At 40.0% G+C, this 22154-nt stretch overlaps 1 protein-coding gene across 5 annotated transcripts in view; it reads right to left on the bottom strand.

Moving 5' to 3' along the window:
* cacna2d2a (calcium channel, voltage-dependent, alpha 2/delta subunit 2a) overlaps window positions 1-22154 on the bottom strand; it is a 176623-nt gene that overhangs the window by 70824 nt on the left and 83645 nt on the right. For all 5 annotated transcript variants that reach the window (XM_040001418.1, XM_040001428.1, XM_040001445.1 and 2 more), the window contains one exon: window positions 17697-17756. In XM_040001418.1, coding sequence (XP_039857352.1) covers window positions 17697-17756 — 60 coding nt within the window. The remainder of the gene's footprint in view (window positions 1-17696; window positions 17757-22154) is intronic.

Below are 22154 nucleotides of genomic sequence, written 5' to 3'. Positions count from 1 at the left end.
TAGATCACAATGTGACTTTGTCTCCTCGCCAGGGCTCCTATGCCTGCTCGTTTTTATGTCTGACCAGATACATGCCTGCCTATCTTTGCTTTGTTTGTTTTTTTAAATGTCTCTGTGAAAGGTTGTTCTTCTTCATTGTGTTTTCTTCTCACAGGTGATGCATGCTATTTCAAATTCGGCTATTGCTTGTAGTTACACATTTAAACTTCAATATCCACTTTCAGGTGAAGGTCAGAGTCCAAAATTTCATGATATGTGAAGAAGAGCTTGGCAGATAATTCATCTTCTAAAGCGCGTCATAACAATTCTGACTGAAAAATGGCTGGCACCTATAAAAGGATGCTAAATGTAGGGGTACATGTTATGACTGAGCACGGTCGCTGGGGCTCAATCTTCTGAATTTGAATCTGTGAGCTCTCTCAGCATGCTGGCTGCGACAGGTTGACATTTGAATGCGAGACAAGCGCTCCATCATCGGTGGGGACAGATTACAGTCATATTCATATCTCCTCTGGACACCTGCTAATGAATTTATAATTACAGAACACACTTTGTGCTTCTGCTGTGCCCTGGGGTGTGCACACAAGCATGGAATAACACAAACACACACACAGACACGCACACACTGTGAACCTCTCTCTTGGCCCCGATAGTCTTGCAATCATTCCAAGCACCAGTTTCCCTAATGGAAGCTGACATTATATCAAACACAATAAAGTTTTTCATTTACTGCTCTTCATTAACCTACGCACATCAGCCCATAAGGTACACACTACCACACAAACACATGCACACATGCGCACACAGCTCAGTTAGTGTGAAAATTGAAGTAGAATAAAAAAGGAAAGCTGATACAATGTGATCCGACTCCAGAGAACTAATCTGTGAAGTTTTGCTGGAAACCAGTTAAGATGCTTTACATTTTCACCCCCTTCATATCTCCTTGGCTCTGATTTCCACTCCTATCTTTATCTAGATACCAGTTTAGCACATGAACTGCAGTCCATTATCCGGCTGGGTGATGAGTGAGAATACAAATCTCTGACTAAGTCAGATTGGACGCTCGCTATTACAGAGTCTGATTGCACCTATATGAGAATATAGCAGGTGTCTGGAGAATTCACAGCAAGTGTGCGAGCATCATGTCTCCCACCTCCTGCACGCTCTACCCAGGCAGCACATCTCATCTAAAACGTCACATATGTGAAATGTCACATGTTCAGACTTTATCCTGACTTCACTCTCCAGACGTTTGAACTTGATAAAACTGGACAATATTATGATTCTTTGCAGTAAGAGACGCTACCCTTCGTGTTTGGCACACGTCAACTCCTGTGCGCACACCACACACACATAATACAATTTACGTATGTTAAGCAAGAAATGACTGACATCCAATTTCTTATGGAGACAGAGGAAATACATACACAAGGGCATTCATACTAAAAGGAGAGACATCCAAATTAAATCGTAATACGCCATCAGAAACTAATTTGTTCAGCTCGTTTTCTTTAGTATATATGGCTCTCAGGTTTGTACTGAAAAGGTGAACTCATGAAATATGTCTCCTAAACAGAGGCAAATTCATCATAGACATTTAAAAAAAAATTGTCATAAATCTGAGGGGCCTTTTACCACTTTGATCTTGAACTGCAGAGGTTGCCTGTGAATAAAATATGAAACTTTGTTCTTTAGGGGAGCTGTTCTCGCTGCTGGCAGTGTGTTTTTTTTCCTTCTCACTGTATGCTCATAAAAAGCACAGTATGTGGACGTTTGTAATTAAAATGCATGGAACATTTTACAGTGCAGGACTTCCACCTATAGCAGACTGCATTTCTGGGGGAGGGGTGGTTGGTGCGGGGCATTGCCAGTCCTAGTGCGCTTGCTGTGGGGTGCGGCTGTAGAGTTATCAGCGTGGGAGCTATTAGTGCTGTGGCTTGAAGCCTTCGTTGTACTTACAGTAACATAACGAGTGGTCATCAGCTTGAGTAGTTCCTGTTCTGTCTCTGTATGTGTGCCAACTCTCCAGTCAGAATGAATACAGACAGGCAGACACACATTTTACCAAACACACACATGCACAGAAAACCCTAACTCTTATTAACAGAAGCAAACTACATCTAAAGTCTAAAAATAAGAGGTGCAAACAAATAATACAAATCTATCTATCTAATATATATATGTGTTAAAGGAATTTTCAAAATGTTTTCATTTATGTATTTTTCTGTGGGTTTAAGGCAAAGTATTGCTAATGCCTTTTAACTTCAGCTCTTCAAGGCAGACTGCTGTTTGATGTGTCAGGTCCTGAAAAAAATTCTGTTTTGTTTTTTTTAACCAGTGAAGGTTAGAAAAATGGCTCTTTATAATTCCAAGTCAATGAGAAGAGTCAACAGGCAAACTGGAAATTAAACCGCTGGCCCGGAAGAATAAGAAAACAAGAGAAGGAGAGAGCTATTGAGCTGAAGTGAAACTCAGATAAAGGGGTGTATGATTGAGGCCTTGGGCGCGGCTGCCTCGCTCTCTCTCTCTCTTGCTCTCTCATTGGCATGCTCTGTATCTCGAGGCTTTTAAGCGATTAGGGAGCTGCTGAGACCATGGCGTCCAAGCATAGCTCCATGCAGATGTTCATTTGTATGCCAATAAACAAATGTGCCCCCAGATTAAAGCTCCAATACACAGTGCAAATTCAGCAAAGTGAATGACATTCTCCATGGACAACTCATCAATGTCTTGCTCCTCTTCACGCACAACCCCATGCCTCCTCCGAACTGCACGCTGACTTCAAAGACTGGCAATGATGGGCAAAAATCCGCGAGATATTAGAAGAAACGAGTGAAGAAAGAGAAGAGTCTTGATTATTTTAAAATGAAAACGAAATAGTTTATTTGAATACATTACATTACGTTACATGTGCCCCCAATTTGGCCCATGAATCTTTAAGTCTCTCTTTGTAAACACCCTGCAGGTCAAAGATGCCAACTTTTTTTCTCCTCTTATATCCTTCCTCCCTCTCTTTTCCTCTTTCGTTTACATCTCTGCTGTGCTGTCTTTTTCTTTCAGAGCCTGACACTTTCCCTCGGTAAAAGCAGTTAAATCAGTCTGTGAATATTCCAATCCTGTGATAAGGAAAGAAGGCTTTGTCCTGCTGCACTCTGGGTAATGCTGCACTCCATTGTTGGCTGACAGGGCTCCATTGAGTAGCAGGTTTTAACGCTGATAGCATCACCACCCTGCATGGACACAGTGCCAGATAAAAAGCCTATCCAATGTGGCACACGCATGCCCACACCTCCAAACAAGCCTGCAATCTGATCATCACAGGAAAAGAAGGAAAGAGGTGCTGTAACACCAAATAAAGACAAATAAGATAAACAGGGCGTGACAATACTAACGCTATCATTGGATTCCCAAGGGATTTGATAAAGCAAATGCAATTACGTGTGTCTAACATTGTACGGCTTCCATAGCTGAAGTGACCAATCACATACACTCCAGCGCTCTGTGTGGACCGCCCCGCCAATCACACTGCAGCTTGGTATGACACTGGTTCTACGCTTATCTTAGCAAAATGTTTCCAGGTTGCATTTTTCTCGGAGGGCTGAATGCTGCTTTTCATTTCACTGATGTTTTTCAGCCATTTTACCACCGCTAGTCCGTAGAGTCCCTAAAAGTCACCACCCCCTCTTTACAGCCTGACTGAGAGTGCCCAATCAACAATCAGCGCCAGCCAAAGGAAACCTGTTATTTTCGACCCCATAATCATTTCCATCACATGCCTTGCTGTACCTCACAATGATTTGAACATTGAAATGACAAAGGGAACCCTGCTTTAAGATATCTGCAGATAGGAACCAAAGACAGCGGGGACAGAATTCATCAAGCGAGTGCTAAAACCCGAGCAGGAATCTTTCCTCAGCAGCAGCATAACCAAGCTCTCACCGCTCACAAAATGACAGCCTAGCTGACGAGAGGCATCACTTTCCTGGAAAGCTGTGGTGGCCTCAAACGCAGAGAGAAAATGAGCAGGTTTCTTGCAAACATGCTATTTAATGGAGGCAAAATGAGACAATATGGGGCTGTACCTCTGCAGTTAATAAATGGGCATCACCAGAGATCAAGGCAAGAGTGCTTCTTGTGTTCAAAATTTTGGACAAAACCTAGAGATACCTATAACTAGATAACTAGAGATAACTATACTCATACTTGAAGGCTAATTGTTATTAAATTACCATCTGATTACATATTTATTTGCAACAGTGCGGCCTTGGCCTCCTCCAGCTAACATACAACTTCAGCTAGCCCCACCTCTCACTAGCAGCTGAACACATGGACAGCAGCACAGCAAACTCAGTGAAGCACCTTAAAGAATGACAGCCCGGTCTTTATGAAGAATTTCATGATATCAGTAAAGCTCCTGTTTCAACAACAGTCAAGTATCAAACAACTGTCATAAATACTGACTTGGCCAGGGCACACGTTAATGTTAACGTTAGCTGTTTAATTATTGGCAGCTACTCACGTTAGCCACCTGTTAAATGATCGTAAAGGTATTGCTTATCAGCTTTAAACCAAATAAAGGTTAGTTTCATTACCTTGCTTTGTCTGCGAGTCCTGCATTTGGCTTCTTTTTTGCCAAACCCCCATGACACTATGACTAATAATAAAACAATAAATTTAATGTGGGAGTTAAGCAGCAGATGTTATCAGTTTTGAACTGCAGTGGTAATAGACATGTTAATTTAACAGGATTATGCAATTATGTGCCTCTAAAATATATTATGCTTCTAGGCTGAAGCTGAGAAAGGTAGATATCAGTAGCTAGAATGAAACAACAGCAACTTACCTTAATTACATAATTACAGGAAATAAATAGAGCTGCAGCTGATTACATGTGCATGGACAATATTGTTCTAATCTTTGTTTACAAAAACTATACCTCTTATTTAAGGTTATAAGGTTATTTTCCCTCTGTGGTATCAGAAATGGTATTGAGTATTTTCCTGGCTATTGATATTGAGTTTGAAATTCTAGTATTATGACAACCTTAAATGTTACATTGTAGAAAAGCTGAAACTTACATTAAGAAATAAAGTTTCTGATATTTTTCTTTAGGATTTAGCAGATGTAAAAATTGTTATAGAGGAATAGGGATTTGACACTGAACTGTAACTAGGATTGAAGGGAATGGATGAATATATGATCAATATTAAGTGCAGTAGAAAAAGAAAAGTACCCATCACACTTATGTTAATATATCAGCAATTACCACTTGTTGGACTGGCAGGCAAATACACGGTGCCTAACTCTAACTGGATGTACAGTAGGTGATCAATATTATCTCTCTCTCCTCTAATTTCTAGTCATCTCTACACTGTCAGCTCTATAACAAAAGAAATGTATTTTTTTAAGTCCCCAGGGTTGCTGTAGAATAGTTATCTATCAGTATATGATCTATTCATTTAGTCTTTAAGACTAAACGTCAACATCTCAAAAAAGTGAGAATACTTGAATACAGAAAGCTGTATCTCAAGTGCTTATCAGTCCATTGTGACTTCGTTTTTTACTATCGAGCTCTGACCAGAAGAGCCAACAGGCAGCAGGTTTACCCTTTAAAATAACATTTCATGGGCGTTAGCCATGTGTTCAAATGGGAAAATCAAGTTCTGCAGCATAACTCGGTGGATTTCTCTGACTATTGATTCCCATCTCCTGTGAGGCAGAGGGATCGATCAGTGGGATTTAGACATGGGGGCCACTTTCTCAGCCCTCCCTCCTGGCCTGCATGCCGCATCACAGTTGGGCAAACTCCTCCTGACAGAAGGCTTACTGACATCTCTGAACTTTTCTTTCTCTGTCATCTTTTTTTTTCTTAATGTTTCTGCACTTTAATGCTTCTTCCATTCTGAGTCACCTTACACTTTGTGATGTCCCCCCTGCTCGTGTTTTTGTGAAAAGGTGTTTCTTAAGGTAACAGCAACACATTAGTTATGAAACGTGGGGGGGAAAATACCTCAGAGAGATGAGAAAAGAGTCTGAGCGGGAAAAGGAGAAAAAAAGGTGAAAAGGACATTTCCACCTCAGAGCGCACCACTTAAACAAATTACAACGGTCTGCAATCAAGGAGCTGAAATTACCAAACTGCTGGGTCACCACAGCAACCAGAAGTCTGATCAAAGCTGTGAGCAGCACAGCAGTTGATAGAAAAATGAAGGGAGGTAACAGGGGAGGAGGTGCTAAAGGGATGGGAGAGCTGAGGAGACGAGGTAAACTGCGGTCAAAACACAGGTTTAGGTTTTAACTGTACTGGCATAAGACTAACAAATCAGTTGATCAGGAGTGTCTTAATCAGCACATATTCTTCAAGCACAGATTACCAGCTTTCCTATTCTATCCTATCCCTTTTATCCAATTTCCTATTCCTATTGTTGTTGTGGTTGTCACTGAGTATGAGCACGAGTTATGTTTAATCCTTATTCTACTGAGCCCCTCACACCATCACGTTTGAAAGGGAAGAGACGTCCTTTTCAAACAGCGAAAAAGCAAAATGTGTAGGAATTTCTGTCCATATATCCCATCCACATATTTTTCCCTTCCAGTGATGAGCAGATGGAAGGCCGTTCCATGGTTCAGGATTCAGTGATAACACTGTTTACGAGTTCTATTACGTGCTCGGCAGGCTGCGAGCACTCTGTCTCAGTGCAGCTATAAGGAAGTGGAAGGGGTGAAAGCTCACAATGGAAATAGATGCAGTTTATTTGTGACTATGCTTATCAGTGTTTGAAATAAGAACTGTGCGTTAAAAAACGGGTTCACACGGCTATATTCCAGACTTTTTTCCATCAGCCCTCTGCAGCGGAGACGTTTTGAGTTTGGTTCTGCTAACACAAGATGGATTCAATTTTTATTTACAAGGTCTGTAGCTGATGTTTGAAAAGAGGACTGGATATCCCATAAAACACAGAACCACACCAACAGTTTGATTACTGTTTTGAATAGCAAAAGCTATAATTACAGGAAAAATAGGCTTTATGCTGTCAGATTATGATTTGTAGATATTAAACTACAAAAAGTCCTGGTCTAATCAAGACTCACTGTCCCATCAAGTTGATGGCAGAATTTGATGTCTGAAAAAAGTTGAAATTACATTCCTTGTTATTTTCAGCAGCCCATAAATGTCTGGGAACTGAGGAGACCAGCTGCTGGACTCTTGGGTCTTCCTTGTGGTATTTTTTATTTCATGATGCAGCCAGTGTTTTCAGTTGTTGAAAAGTCTGGACTGCATGCAGCCCACTTCAGGACCTGGACTTTTTATCTAGGAAGCCATACTTCTGTAATAGATATAGTATGCGGTTTATCAGTGTGTTAGTGGAATATGCAAGACCTTTCCTGAAAAATCCATCTGGACAGGAGCACATGTTGCCTTAAAACCTGTAATACCTGTCAGCACTGATGGTGCCTTTCCAGATGTACCAGCAGCCAATTCCATAGGCAGTAATCCATCCCCATCAGAGAGGCCCAGTTATGACAAGCTGCATGTAGGGCTGCTCGATTATGGCAAAAATGATAATCACGATTATTTTCACTGAAATTGAGATCTCGATTATTTGACGACATTTATTTAACCCTTTAAGACCTACCATAGAACCAAGTCCGCCAGAGCTTATATTATTTTTTTTACATGCTGTAGTGCCATTTTTGGGAGCATTTCAAGTTGCTATACATCAATACAACTGTTATAGCCCATATTTTAATAATATGTATGCATTAAGTCCATAGTAATTACATTAATTGCAAAAAAGCGCAATAAACTACAAAAAAATTGAAAATCGTTTTTGTTTTGTTTTTTTTTTACATATATTTCTACTTGGGGAAATTTAAGAGGTTTATCCCTCAAAACTTTAAATACAAAAAAGTTGCAAAAAATAGTTTCCCACCACAGGAAATTTATTTTGAGTGTCTTCATAGTTTTACTTTGGACATACAGCAATTTTTATATACTGCAGGAAAAACAAAAAACAATCCTATGATGCAAATTTGCAAAGAAAACAGCAGGTGCATCAAAATAAACTATTTCCAGCAGTGCAATCCGAGTTCTAAGCATCCCAGAAACTATTCAGAAAAGTATAGAGTCAAACATGACTTATAAAAACACCAGTATAGGCTTTTAAGGCCTACAAGTAAAAAACTACATTTTCTGCGAAAATGACGTCACTTCCGGTTTCGGACAGCAAATGGCGGACATGCGATAGTTCGCGTTGACGTCTTTTTCAATGTGGGAAGTGTTACAAACAGCTGATCGGATGGCAAAGCGTGTTTCTGGAATATTATGTTTTTGTTCCTGCAAGCGCTTTTTATGCAATTTTTGCAAAGCTATATGTGGAAACCGTGACCTAGGACAAGCTGATGGCATAAGATGTAAGTGCAACTCCTCCGGTTTCTTATGCAAAACAAATTATTGCGCTAGCTTACACGGTTCCGGTTCTACAGGGATTTAAAGGGTTAACAATAACAATGTATTGAATAATGACTTTAAAAAAATAATATAAAATAGTGTGCAAATACTGATAACAGTGCAAATGTTTGCAATATAAAAAATAAATGAAAAATGTAAACATCTATGTTTAGTGAACTTTGCAGTGTTGCTCTGTGGTGCAGCTACTACACCATAGCAAAGTTTACACACTATGTACTTGATGTCTGACTCTGCGAACCCATAATGTTTCCACACCACTGAAGTTTTTTTTTACCTCTCTTTTCAACCAACGGCAGTCACTCTGCTCTCCAAATAACTTCTGCTTAGCTTTCCGAGCTTTCCGAGCTTCCCTTGGGTCCTCTTAATTGTTGTGAAGTGTGTTCGAAATGCAGAGAGGTGCGCTCGATTTGCCACACGGAGCAGCGCGAGAGTAAAGCACGAGGGAGGGGCTAATAATCGGCTCAGTCATTATGGGCTCAAAATGTGGTCATAAATATTTTGTACTTGTAAATCGGTTTTGTACTTGTAAATCAGGATTTGTATGTGTAAAAAAAATTTGTGTGTGTGTAAAAAAGATTTGTATGTGTAAAATAAATTTGTGTGTGCGTAAAAAAGATTTGTATGTGTAAAATAAATTTGTGTGTGCGTAAAAAAGATTTGTATGTGTAAAAAAGATCTGTGCGTGCATAAAAAAGATTTGTGTGTGGACTTAGCCAAAAAACCCCTGCAAGTTACAAGTACGAATTTTGACCCTATTTTTCTTCCTTTCATCTGATTGGTCAATGTCATGTCAATCACAAATGTAACAATCCAATCAGAGAACAGATGGGTTTGGCTGTCGGAGGGGCACTTTTTTGAACTGCAGGTCCTTGAAGGGTAGCAGCTAGGTCCCCTAACTTTCAGTAGCTGTTGAAAGGGTAAAGTTGTGGTATATCAGTGGTTAGAAATACCATTATTACTTTAGGATTAGTTTAACACAAAGTCAGGGCTGACCCGGGACCATGGCTGTGAGTCACAGTGCGCAGCATAAAAGTCCTTTCACATCAGACGTGGGATGTGCTGCTAATGCTAACTAAAAGCAAAGGATCCAGAATATGTTGCGCTGGCTGCTGGGCTCTGTGGGTTTTTGCAGCAGCTCTACCTGTACTAGATGCACCTGCTCCTTGTCTTTTCTATCTCTGATTTTATGTCTTGTTGGGTCTGTGTTTCCACAAGCCCCGCTAATTCTAGAGACTTATTCATCATGAAGAAAACAAGACAGTCGATCGATCGATTATTTGCGCAAGGGAGGCCTCGTCTGTGTCCACCACGAAAATGACCCCCAGATCTGACCTCCTCCTGCTACCTTTTATTGAGAGACAGTTCACACAAAACACATCAGAACAAAGCCACGCCCACATGGTCCTAAGATGTGTGAACTTCTGTATTTAAGTAAGAGTGTGTGTGTGTTATGTGAGAATGTGAGAATGTGTGTGTGTGTGTTAGATATCCTGCTGACCAAAGGGTCGTAAACCCAGGAAGTTTACATCAAAAGAAACAGATCTTTCAGATTCAGGATGTATCTACAATAAAACCTCCCCCAGCACAGAGTGGTTGGAGAGGTGGTCAGGATCAAAGGAATGGCTTTGATCCTACTGCTTGAACTAAGACTGTACAAATTTAAGAAACACAATGGCAACATTCAACAATTAGACTTAACAGTCCTCTACAAGAGTTTCTGGTTTTTTGTGCTAGTTCTTCAAATGTTCAATAAAAACATGAATGCTAATTGATAACGGAGAAAGCTTTGTAATGAAGACTGTCATTTCCAAAACACTGCCCGCCCCCCGCGGTCCGCAGCGCTGTTGAAAAGGCTGTGGAAGTCCCTATATTAAACACATAGACCTGTGACACAAAAATCCCCAAACTCGGACGACCACAGACTGTTTTCCTTCATGGTGATGAAGGAAAACGCTGGGTTGGCATGTAAAAGGGCATTTATTCCCTTCAAAGACCTGCAGTTCAAAAAAAGCGCCCCTCCGACAGCCAAACCCATCTGTTCTCTGATTGGATTGTTACATTTGTGATTGACATGACATTGACCAATCAGATGAAAGGAAGAAAAATAGGGTCAAAATTCGTACTTGTAACTTGCAGGGGTTTTTTGGCTAAGTCCACACACAAATCTTTTTTACGCACGCACAAATTTTTTTTACACATACAAATCCTGATTTACAAGTACAAAACCGATTTACAAGTACAAAATATTTATGACCACATTTTGAGCCCATAGTTGAAAGCCCAGATCGTAATCGTGATTAAAATTCGATTAATTGAGCAGCCCTAGCTGCATGGTCCCTACCCTCCTTTGTCCAGAGGATACGGTGTCTATGTTTTCCACAAAAAAAGTCACATTTTACTTGAAGTTTTGCTTATCATTACTTCAGAAAAACTCCAAAATATGCTTTTTATACCCAATCATGTTGACCTGTTGCCAATTAATTCCAACTTTTTTTTAAATGTGTTGTGCCACAGAAATTCAAAATGCACTAATATTTTTGATGAAATAGCAACAAACTGATATGTTTTCTGTGGTCCACTGTGAGTAAAGTTGTGCATATCATTCCATTCTGCTTTTCAGATAACATCCCAATATGTTTATTATTGGTTTTGTACATTTATAACAAGCTAATTTACTGTCAGAGATATAAGCATTGTCGAGTGCTTTGTATAACAGCTAAGGTTAAAATGTGCTTTCTACCTGAAGACTATTTAATGTGAGAATCATCTTGAGTGGCAGCTTTGACTTTAATATCAGTCCACTTAAATTATATATAATTTAATATATAATTTTTCCTCTTTTTAAAACTCATTAACCTTGGTCTGTTTTATGCCAAATTACTAATTTACTCCTAACTCCTGCACATATAAACAATTCTTAATTGTTGGCACAGTAGTGTGTGCTAACAAAAAAAAAAAAAAAATCGAAACGTCTTCCTTTTAGTTAATACAGTAAAATGAAGAGATAATAACAAGAGGCAAGTAACATTTTCAGATAACCACAGAAAAGGAGAAATAACACGTAACATTAACATGTAGAGAGGAGCCAGGGACAGGCACCCTTCATTTCTGTCTATTTTACCAGAATTTGAATGTGTCCAAGGCAGCCCTCATAAGACTAATGTATTCTGTGGTTAATGGAGCTGGTTGCTTCGAGGGCTGGGCTGAGAGTCGCCACAATGATTCTCACTCATTTCCTCTGAAGGGCCAATTATCTCAAATAGAGGCATTATGAAAGGAGCCGAACTTGGTCAAGTGAACAAACCCTTGCAGCTCGCGCTCCCAGCACTTCAGGTCATGTTACACCTCTAAGGGGACCTATAGTGATTTAAGGACATTTAATGTGGCTGGAAATACTGACTAAATGTAGCTACTATAGAAGGGTGACAAATTAAAGAAAAAAAAACACAGTATGTTAGTGATGTCTGTTGGTGTTGATTAATATGAGTATCTGAAATGCTACAATAAGAATGAAATATTGTTCTTGCAAATCCTTGGTGACAGAGAGATTTTTAACTGGATTTAGGTCTGATGACTGAAAAAGGCCACACAGTGTGCTTTTTCTTATCAGATCATTTCAAGACCCCTCATGCCCTGTCATCCTGGAAGAGACCCCTCCCATCACGATCAGAAACACTTTATATTGATTTGCACAATCCTTTCTTTTTCAGATTTTAAGCACGGCAGCAAAATGCCCCGACAGCATAACAAAGCTGCTGGGCTAGGGGTGGAGGGGGGTCAGGTTTTTCCTTTAATTTGTCACCTGTATGTACATGTGCTGAGAGCCATAAAGAGGTCACATGAATACCACTATTATGTATGAGAGTGGGTGGCTGAGTGGAGTTGAAGAGAGAGAAGCAGAGAGAGAGAAGAAGAGAAAGAGAAGGAGAGATTGTGTTGTCCTATGATGAAAGGCTTGATTGATTAGAGAGTGATGATTGCAGTAAATGGCCTGGAAGATGGCTCCATCTCTGTTTCCCGTTTTCTCCATCTCTTATACCTTCTTCCCTCACTCACTTGCTTTCTCACTTACACCTCTCTCACTCTCTCTCTCATTCCCGTCGTGCTTCTCTTTGTCACCCCCTCTTCTCCCTGGTTTCATCATGGCAACCCATCAACACAGCGCCTCTTTCTCTCTCTCTCTCTCTCCTAATGGCACAGCTATTAGTACTAATGCATTTCAAACATACAGCAGCTGCCACATCGCAATCTGAATGAAAGGACATGTCTTCCTCCAATCTCTCCAATCTCTGTCCTTTCTTCATCCAATCTTGTGTCTCGGTCCTAATGTGCTGCGCCTTATGTCAACTCTTCCTCAGATATATGACAGTGGTCATCAACAGCAACCTCTATACGTGATATGGGACGTGTGGCTGATAATAACATTGCTAATATACCTACAAAGTAGCTCGCCAGATACATTTATATATATATATATATATATATATATATATATATATACATATATATATATCGATAGATAGATATGTAGATAGATGATGGATCCCGAATCCTCTCATACATGACTGGAAAAACATTGTATGAGGTTTGTAAATTCTTGCATTCTTTATTTACTTGTTACACAGCGTCCCAACATTAAAACTACTAAAACCAAACTTTTTTTTTAGCTCTAGCCAGAAGATTGCAGAACTCCCCAAAAGTGTTTAACAAATGTCTAACTCGCTGATATCCACACTGAAATACGAAGTCATAATTACGTTGTGGGAACAATATCTGTCCATCTCCCAGCCCCGTCTCTGCCAGTAGCAAAATGTGAAATATAAGAGAAATTAGGGCTGTGTGATATAACGATAGATATCGGATGACGATATAAAAACGTCTATCGTTTCATTTTACACTATCATTTGTTTCGCAAAATAAACTGTTTACAGCCATATTGTTTCATCGTTTTGATGGTCACTGTAGTGGCTATATTAATTTCTTAAAGTTCTCTCTTTCTCTTATATTTAATATAACCACACTAAGGACGGACAAGCGCCTGTTTTATGCGTTGTAGTTAGCAACAACAACGGTAAAACCATCGCGTGTCCGCTTGTTTATTTTCCACATAAACCTTTCACAAAAAGCTCAAGATCCTATTGAGACTTTTCAAAATAAACTGAGTCACGTGAAAGATTATGCCCAGTATTTATGGATGAGAAGCAAAAAAGAGCCGTCAGATGCTAAAAAATAAACCTTACTCAAACGTTAGAACAGGCTTTTCCCCGCAGCACGCTGAGTAATAAATACTCACAAAGAAAACGGCGACTGTTACAACCTATGTCTAAAAATGTATCGTTTCATGCATCTGTTAAAACACTCGACTCCAGGTACATGACGCGCAGCTGGAAACACTTCACGCAAGCCGAGCTGCCTGATATTCACAGAATTTACAGAATATGTAAAAATTTTGTGATTTATATCGTTATCGGATGATAGATGTCTTATATCGGGATATGAGATTTTGGTCATATCGCACAGCCCTAAGAGAAATGTTTTTTTCATGACAATCAGCATTGTTTTGTAACTGAGGTACACTAAGTAACTAAGATATATTTCATGTTTGTAGCACATATGTTTTCCAGAGCCTTTAGCAGAGGATGCATCACCATGGCAACTACGGAAACTGACTTTTCAAAAAAAGTGGCAATATTTTCAACTAAATCACCAAGTAGTTTGTATTGCCTAAAACTAACCAAGTAGTTTGTATTGCCTAAAACTAACCAAGTAGTTTTTAATGATAATTAATGAATTGAACAAAATTATTAATGTATTAAAAAAATAGAAATTCAATTAAAAATCTTTGATGTGTATAATGCTAACTTGGCTCTCTGGTGTGAGCAGTGATTGAATTGCCCCACCAGCACCAACCCCTCTGACCTCTTAAGTGTGACTTTTTCACCTATTAAATCCGAAAAATGCTCATTTTCTCTGCATGGACAAGAATCAGTTCACAAATCAGTAGATCAAAATAAATTTGGGAAATTCATGTTTCAGGAAAAAAAAAAAAAACAAGTGTTAAATCTGTATCTGGAAATATGACTTAGAGGTTGTGACTACTGCATGAACTACAATGAGATGTGCTGCGTCTCCAGATATCTACGTCTACATTTAAATTACAGGCCTCATTACGTCATTTTATCATATATGAAGTTCAAGTGAATCAGGAACTTCCAGATTTTGCTATGTATGGGACAGAACCTAAAACAGGACATCTGGCCCTTTTACTGCCCACCCCCAGTTTCTGAAAGAGAGCCAAATTCAAAATCACATTACCATTTCCAACTATGCAAATACAACAGATAATCACAGAATACAGCCTCTGTCTTTCAACAGCATATCTTATGTCTCATTTAATACACTATATTTTGATAATGGCAGTAGTTTTGCTGTTTCAACAACACCATTGTCCATAAGCCTAACGTGCCTGCAGTCTAAGCAGCATAACCTGACAGAAGAGATGGGGTATAAAGACTGGGGTAAACCTCCCTGCACATTTTAGACGAGACTATGTCCCATGTAAGTGGATATAATATAATTTTTGCATTTCTGTCATGCTATAAACATATAAAAGTGCTTCTATATAAAAGATTACAATTTTAGTGTGAAGCCAAGCTGCTCCAAAACCCCTCTAGCTGAAAATGCAGCTTCAAAAGTCGCTAACACGGGGTATGTATTTGCTGGTGTTCTGGGAGAAAAACCATTAAAAGCAATAAAACATTTCAGTAGCTACTTTGAGCGGGTAAACACCCAGGCAATCATATTACCAAGAGAAATGCACTTTCCTCTGCAGGACGGGATTTAAATGACACTCTAAACACCTCGCATGCAGACTTTCAGCAGTGGTCAAAGCTGTAAGACCCGGGACTGCTTAATCACTTCATTCTGATACAGAAATATTAGACGTTGCTGACGTTACTCTGAGCAGTTTCATAGTGCTCCACTGTCATGCAGCCAATTTTCAGTATACAAAACAGAGATATGTGATACTTGGCTCTAAAGATGTTGGTTCTCTTTGCCCTTAAGAGAAAAGCACAACAGCACTGAAATGACTCGAGTCGCCTGGGGATGACTCTGTTGCCAACACGGTAGCCGGGTGTCACAGAGCGATGGGCACCTGACCTTGAGAAATCAGTGGCAATCCAACACTTTAATGTCTATTTCACACACCATTTGATTCCAATGGATTTAAAACCCTGAACGACCATTTCAACAGTTGTTACGATCAACATTTTGACATCCATAATGTCCAGCAGTCGGGGTGGTCAGGCATCGCCTCTGCAGTTAAACCGGGAAAATGCTCGAATGTGTGTGTGAGAGCGAGGCGGGGAGAGAAGAAGTGAGGTCTTCCCACTGCATGGGTAACAGCTGCGATGGCAGCCGCTATGAGGAACAAGCGTGTCATTGAGTTTCTATGATGTCACTCTTTGGCGAGGCAAGCAGATGGGCTGGGCCAGGTACAGAACCTACCATTAATAAACACATACAAATGAATACCCACTCTGACAAACACAGCCACATTATGCATTTTCGACCCAGAGCAGAGAGCACGCGCACCCACACACACGAGTTCTACCAAAATGCACCGTCTCGCATGCATAAACACCTTTTCTCTTCATTTGACAGACTGCTCCACCCGCTAGTTTAAGATGCAACACATTTCGCCTAATATACCCAAAGAGCATGCAGCCCTAATCTAATTAGAGTGTCAGTCAGCAGAGTGTTCACCCAAAGAGAAATTAGGAGAGCACAAAATCTACAAACAGGAGAAAAAAAAAATCTTGCAGGGATGTGGCATATCTACCACCGCCACCACCTTTTTGTGATATTTTTTAATGGTTTCACAGTTGCCCCTGCTGAGATTCATTACCTGTTCTAATTATAAAGGCAAATGAAATCAGCTCAATACATTATTAATAGAGAAACACTATTAGGATTCATTTGCAGTATTTGCAACAATATGGTATATTCCAAATGTTTTCATGGCTGATTAAAGACACATAGGGAGGGAAAAAAAAGGTTTATGAATGTGATGGAAGTGCTGAAGGTTAGAGTGCGAATGAGACTGGTGACTGGACAGAAAGAGATGCAAAAAATGAAGGAGAAAAGGCGAAAGAGTCGAAACAGAGGGACAGAGAGAGGTGTTCTGGAGGGGGAGGGTTAGTTTAAAGAGAGTGCTGGCTTTTCCACACGAGGAGGTATTGATGCCATATTGGACGGAGCTACTTATGAACAGGTGTGCTGTGCTTGGTCCCTGTGACCCAGGCTTCACTTCCTGCATGGTTACACATCCCATTGAGGTGCATCAGATCCGGGCAGGGAGAGGCAGGCATCAACCCCACTCAGGTCTAAGATGAAGGGACATCCACACTGCAGCTCTGTCCCTTGGACCAGCAGGGTGAGACGGAGGATTGCAGAACCAGCCCCACCCCAAGAGTACAGCTTTAGAGTGTAAGCAACCATGAATAAAAATGGACTTGCAGGGAAGTAGGCTTCATAATAATTATTCGTTTTAAAATCAGTTAAAGCCTTTTCTCAAATATCCCCCAGGAGGCGTGGGGTTAAAAATCCATTTGTGAGAAGTGTACCATGACATCGAGCTTGTCTCCCTGGAGACAGAGGATGTGACAGTAGGGAGTGTGCATGCGTCGGGTGAGGCTATATATACATGCATATATGTGTGCATTGTGTGTGCAGGGCATCTGAATGTTTGCAAATTTGAGAGTCACTGGAGCACACCGGCTCAAAGACACACAAGCCAGAGTAATACCGTTTCTCCTTTTTTAGATTTCAAGAGCAGATGTCTAGTATTTTAAAAGGTCAGCTGCAGGAGAATGTAATGTTCAAGTTACTACGGCCCGCAAAACAAAAAAAGCAAAGGCTTTATATACCATAAAAATAACAACCCCAGAAGTAATTTTCAAGCAATTTTAAGTAAGCAATTTCAGGGTGTATGGATATAATGCTAAGGTCATAATGTGCATTACTGTTTTTTGTACTAATCACCACATTGTCTCTGTGATGCTGATCACATTGTCATCAAAGGGTTACCTTTAAAGGTGTTAAATTGAGGGGAAATTGGAAAGCAGATGACAGGAAGATAAACCAGTTTGCCTAGAAAAGAAAAAAGGGAAAAAGGCAGAAGTCTTGGAAAGGAGGGAGAGGAGCGGGTGTCCTACTTTACCGTCACACCATCTTGCCAGACGTGTTCCTTCTGAAGCTGCTCTGCTTCTCTGGCCAGTTTCTACAAGGTAGCAAAAAGAGAAAAAAAATAGCAGTGTCAGTATCAGAAGTCAATAGAAAATTGATTTGTTTGTGTGTGTGTGTGTGTGTGTGTGGGCGTGTTTGTGTGTGCCACGGACAAACAGACAGAATGGAAATGGTGACCTTGTTGCCTATAAAAGCTGATGATTACAACGGCAGCTGTCCTCCTTTAAGCACCGGTCTCACAGCACCAGGAGATGAGCATTCAATGTTTCCCCTACCACTGCCCTATATCCTCTCCAACTTACAAAAAATAAAATAAAATTTAAAAGACAAATTAAAAAATAAATGTTATTATTATTATTTTTATCTGCACTGAAATAACAATTACAAGCAAGAAAATATCCAATTTTCATCGTCTCAGTCAACCTAAAAACTGTTTGTTCAGTTTGTTAATGCTTTATTAATCTTAAACAGTGCACTCTCTGTATTACAGTGTAGAAAATATCACTTTGCACTTGTATCTTCAAATCCATGTCTGTCTAATTGACATACTGTATGTAGTCAAAACTTTAGGATTTAATATGTAAATAATATTCACACTTGTTGCCAAGAAGCACACCGAGAGTCCAAATCCCCACCAAGGCAACTCACACTCTGGTGATAATTTAAGGCAATAGTATTATATTTTGTATATATTAATTAAATTTTCTTTGTTCTTGTTAAGTGTACTTTAAGACGTTCGTAGTGCAGTAAAAACGTATATATGACACATTGTTTGATTGCACAAACACTATGTAGGAGTGGGTAATGGGTAATAGGTACTGATTTGTAAATAACTGGACATGGTTTGTGAAATCTGAAAGGCTAAGGCTGTGCCATATCATATTGCCCACATTAATACTTGATACATTTTTACCTGATATGAAAGTGTCACATTACAATAACAAACATATGCATATGTTCCATGGTGTGTACAACAACGAGACAAGCCCGGGCATGTCTGAGAGCAAGAGCCGCTTGTCAGTCTCCAACGGCAATTAGGTATCTAGTTCTGCAAACTTGCAACCCAAACGTAAACAAGTCAACCAAACATCGCTTGTTGCACTCCATTCAACAGAAAGTTCAAATGGTAGATAGAAATTTCTTATGTGGTTACATGATGGAAAAGCAGAGCTTTAAGCAACTGGTTAAAAATCTCAACCCAAGATACAACATCCTAGTTATAAAATATTTTTCACTTGTATTATGTGACAATATTGTGCAGATCCTGAAGAGTTAGCTAATTGCTTTAGCTCTTGTCAAAGTGAAGTGCTACATAGTTATGTTATGCTTTCACTAAATATTTCCAGGGCAAACACTACTAAAGCTACTTTTGTGCGTATATTCCTTTCATGCTGTGTTACTGGAAATACTGCTGAGTCACTGCTATTGCACTACAATGCTGCTGCTGCTGGCTCCTTGTTTCAGTAGATTCACACTTTAAATTAGGAAGTGCGCCATCTATAACAGTAGCCCAAAGATAAGAAGAAGGATGGAAAAAGTCAAGATAACCTTTAACTAATTCCAGGTGAACCTTTGAGCCAAATTTGAAGAAAATCCCTCAAAGGGCTCAAAAGATGTTCATGAAAAAAGACAAAGATCATAGAAAATGGATGGATGGATGATTTTTATTATAAAATTATTATTTTTATATAAGATGTTATTACATATTGCACAGGTAATAATAATCTTATACTGCAAGTGTATCCATTTATTTGAGAGCTGAGACACAATGTAAACAAATGTGACATAGTACCATACGATGTTTACAATAAGTACTGGTGCTGATCCTCATCGCTCCAAACAAAGACTCATCTTGAATGGCTGTTTGTCAATAATATCCATATTTTTCCACGCATGCAGATAAGAGATGGACATTAACTTGAAAGGCAGTGTTTGCTATGATTCAAAATTGTTATCTTCAGCTGCAGTCAAGTTAAGAATGCATTATTTGATTTAGTCCATATTGACAACAGAAGTTTCTGTGCACCATGACTTTTATATTTAATGCGCACATTTCTTAAACACCAACGCGTATGCTTATCTTGTTAAACGTTCTAACACCCTGGCAGCACACACTTCTTCTTTTTACTGTTTTTTTCTCTCTCAATATGCACAAATACTCTCCATCAACACAGTCAAGGGTCACCTTCGTGATAACGTCAAATATGAAACTTGATTTTTTTCCCCATCATGCAGTGAAACAACAACAGCCAAATAGAAGAGTTGCTGAAAATCGTGTCATAAAATGTCAGTCAAAAGTCTGACTGAATATAAAGTGTTTTAACTTGAGCTTCTGTTACTATTCTGCTGACATACACATAATATTATCATCTTAAACTGATATTTAGCACCACTGCCCGTGATGTTCTTTCATGTTCTAACATCATTTCCTATGATGTGGTTCATCCCTGTAGAAACTTCTCTCATAGGAAGTCGTCCAAGTGGCAAATACGCCTCCTACCCCACAGTGAATCTCACCCTCCTTCCCTCTTGTGCTTCAGTATCTAGGTTTCCCCAGCCCTCTAGGGGGCGATGTTATTTTCGTCACAGAATAGTGTGATCAGCCACAAGTCCCAAGGCTCGAAAAATTACTAACCCTAATTTAGACCCCTGCTGCAAAGAGAGCTCATTCATTTGCGGAGCTACACCGAAGGAGCCTGTCCCCTGCTATGAGAGCCTTTTTATCTACAAAAAACATGCAAGACATAAACTGTCATTATAGTGGAAGCTGTCCTATTTCTATTAAGTGCCCCGCCCACCCCATTTCTGCAGAAACAATACATCTCAATGCACGCACACAAGCTCTATGTGTGGTCATGCGGGATGTTAGTAAAGATAATTGCTTCGCTCTAAGCATGTACACAATGTGATATCACTAGCATAATTTGTGGCGTGCGGTAGCAATAAATCTGGATCTTTAAAGCCACTTTTGCATTGTGCTATTAAGCACCTGAATAAGCTTTTAATAATGATTTCATTCATTTCCTGTTGAGACAATAGAAAGCTAAAACAAAGAAATAAGGATCTAATTAGCTTATTGAAATTATTACCAGAGTCCATTATAAAAAGCAGTAATTGCACGGCTTTTTGTTAAGGACGGTCAACTTCGCTAAAGGGCAGCACCACAACAATAATCTCATAGCTATCAGCACTCCCATATTCAATTCGGGACAAACAGAGGAGCCAAACAAAGATTTCACTACATTGTGGCAGCTCAGAGGTTAGCCACATGATTTCAAACTCTGTCTCAACACATGGTACATGTAAAGCTTTTCATTAATATGCAAATATTTGTGAAGATATAGTAGCAAGTTGCATTTTCTTAGCAGTCTTTTCTCAGTCCTCTCTTATGATCTATGATCTAGCCATTCCCCTCAGGATTTAGTCTGTCAGTAAGAATCTCGACTTTGTTCCTTCAGAAAATCCATTTCCCACCCCTTGAGTGGCCAACACATCTTGTTTTTCCAGTTCTCTGTTTTCTCCAGCTGCCTTTCTCCTGGTCTTCTTCCTTCCTCTCGTCCTGGTAGGCAAACATTTCTCTGGGATCCTATCGCTTCTCTCGCTGCTTAATGCAGTCCCCGCTCCAAAACAGCCATGTGTCTTCATGTGTCTTTCCTTCCTCTGTGCTGGCCCAGATGGATGGGCAACACAAACAGCCAATGAATCACAGTGAGAGATGTGGGAAGGAGGGGGGCAGGGATATATCATCTATGCTGGTGGCTGGAGCCCAAGCAGCTTAGAGCACTGGATGAGCATAGTGAGATCAGCGCAGTACAGCACAGATAAGCCCAGTACAGGCCCACACAACACAGAAACTCAGCTACACTACAGCATGCAGGCACAAATACACCAGGACAGTCAACAACATGAGCGTGAAGCGCTAATGTTACCGCTATTGTAACCTTGACACAAAACGCCTCACATGTTGGGCCATTTGTCACGCAGTCGTCGGGCAAGGTCAAGAACCATAAACGCAACTCTGCGATCTGTAGTGGCGTTTGAAGTGCTTCTACCACTTCTGCAGACTTAAACAACACGCAATGGAATCTGTCACGTATGGGAACATTGTACGTAATAGCGCAGGTGACAGCGTAATTGTGCAAACAACCAAAGAGCAGACACCAGCAGCTTGCCGATGCCTCCGCTGTCGTAGAACGCTGCCGGCGAAGAGCCGCGGTCCCTCACTGTGAACTCACAGAGCAAGAAGACGGCGAGAGAGAGAGCGGGAAAAAAAGTAACAAAAAGCTCAGCATGAGACGATTAGGATCTTTAATATTCATAACTGTTAAGTTTCCTCTCTTCCAGAGGGGAGCGGTTTAATCAGTCAAAGTCATGTTATTTCTAAAGGAATGACAGCACACCAGGGACGGACAGCGTCATGCTGCGGTGAGCG

Source organism: Simochromis diagramma, unplaced genomic scaffold (genome assembly GCF_900408965.1).
Source record: "Simochromis diagramma unplaced genomic scaffold, fSimDia1.1 OVJJ01000320.1, whole genome shotgun sequence".
Lineage (NCBI taxonomy): Eukaryota > Metazoa > Chordata > Actinopteri > Cichliformes > Cichlidae > Simochromis > Simochromis diagramma.
This window is presented reverse-complemented; position numbering and strand designations above follow the sequence as displayed.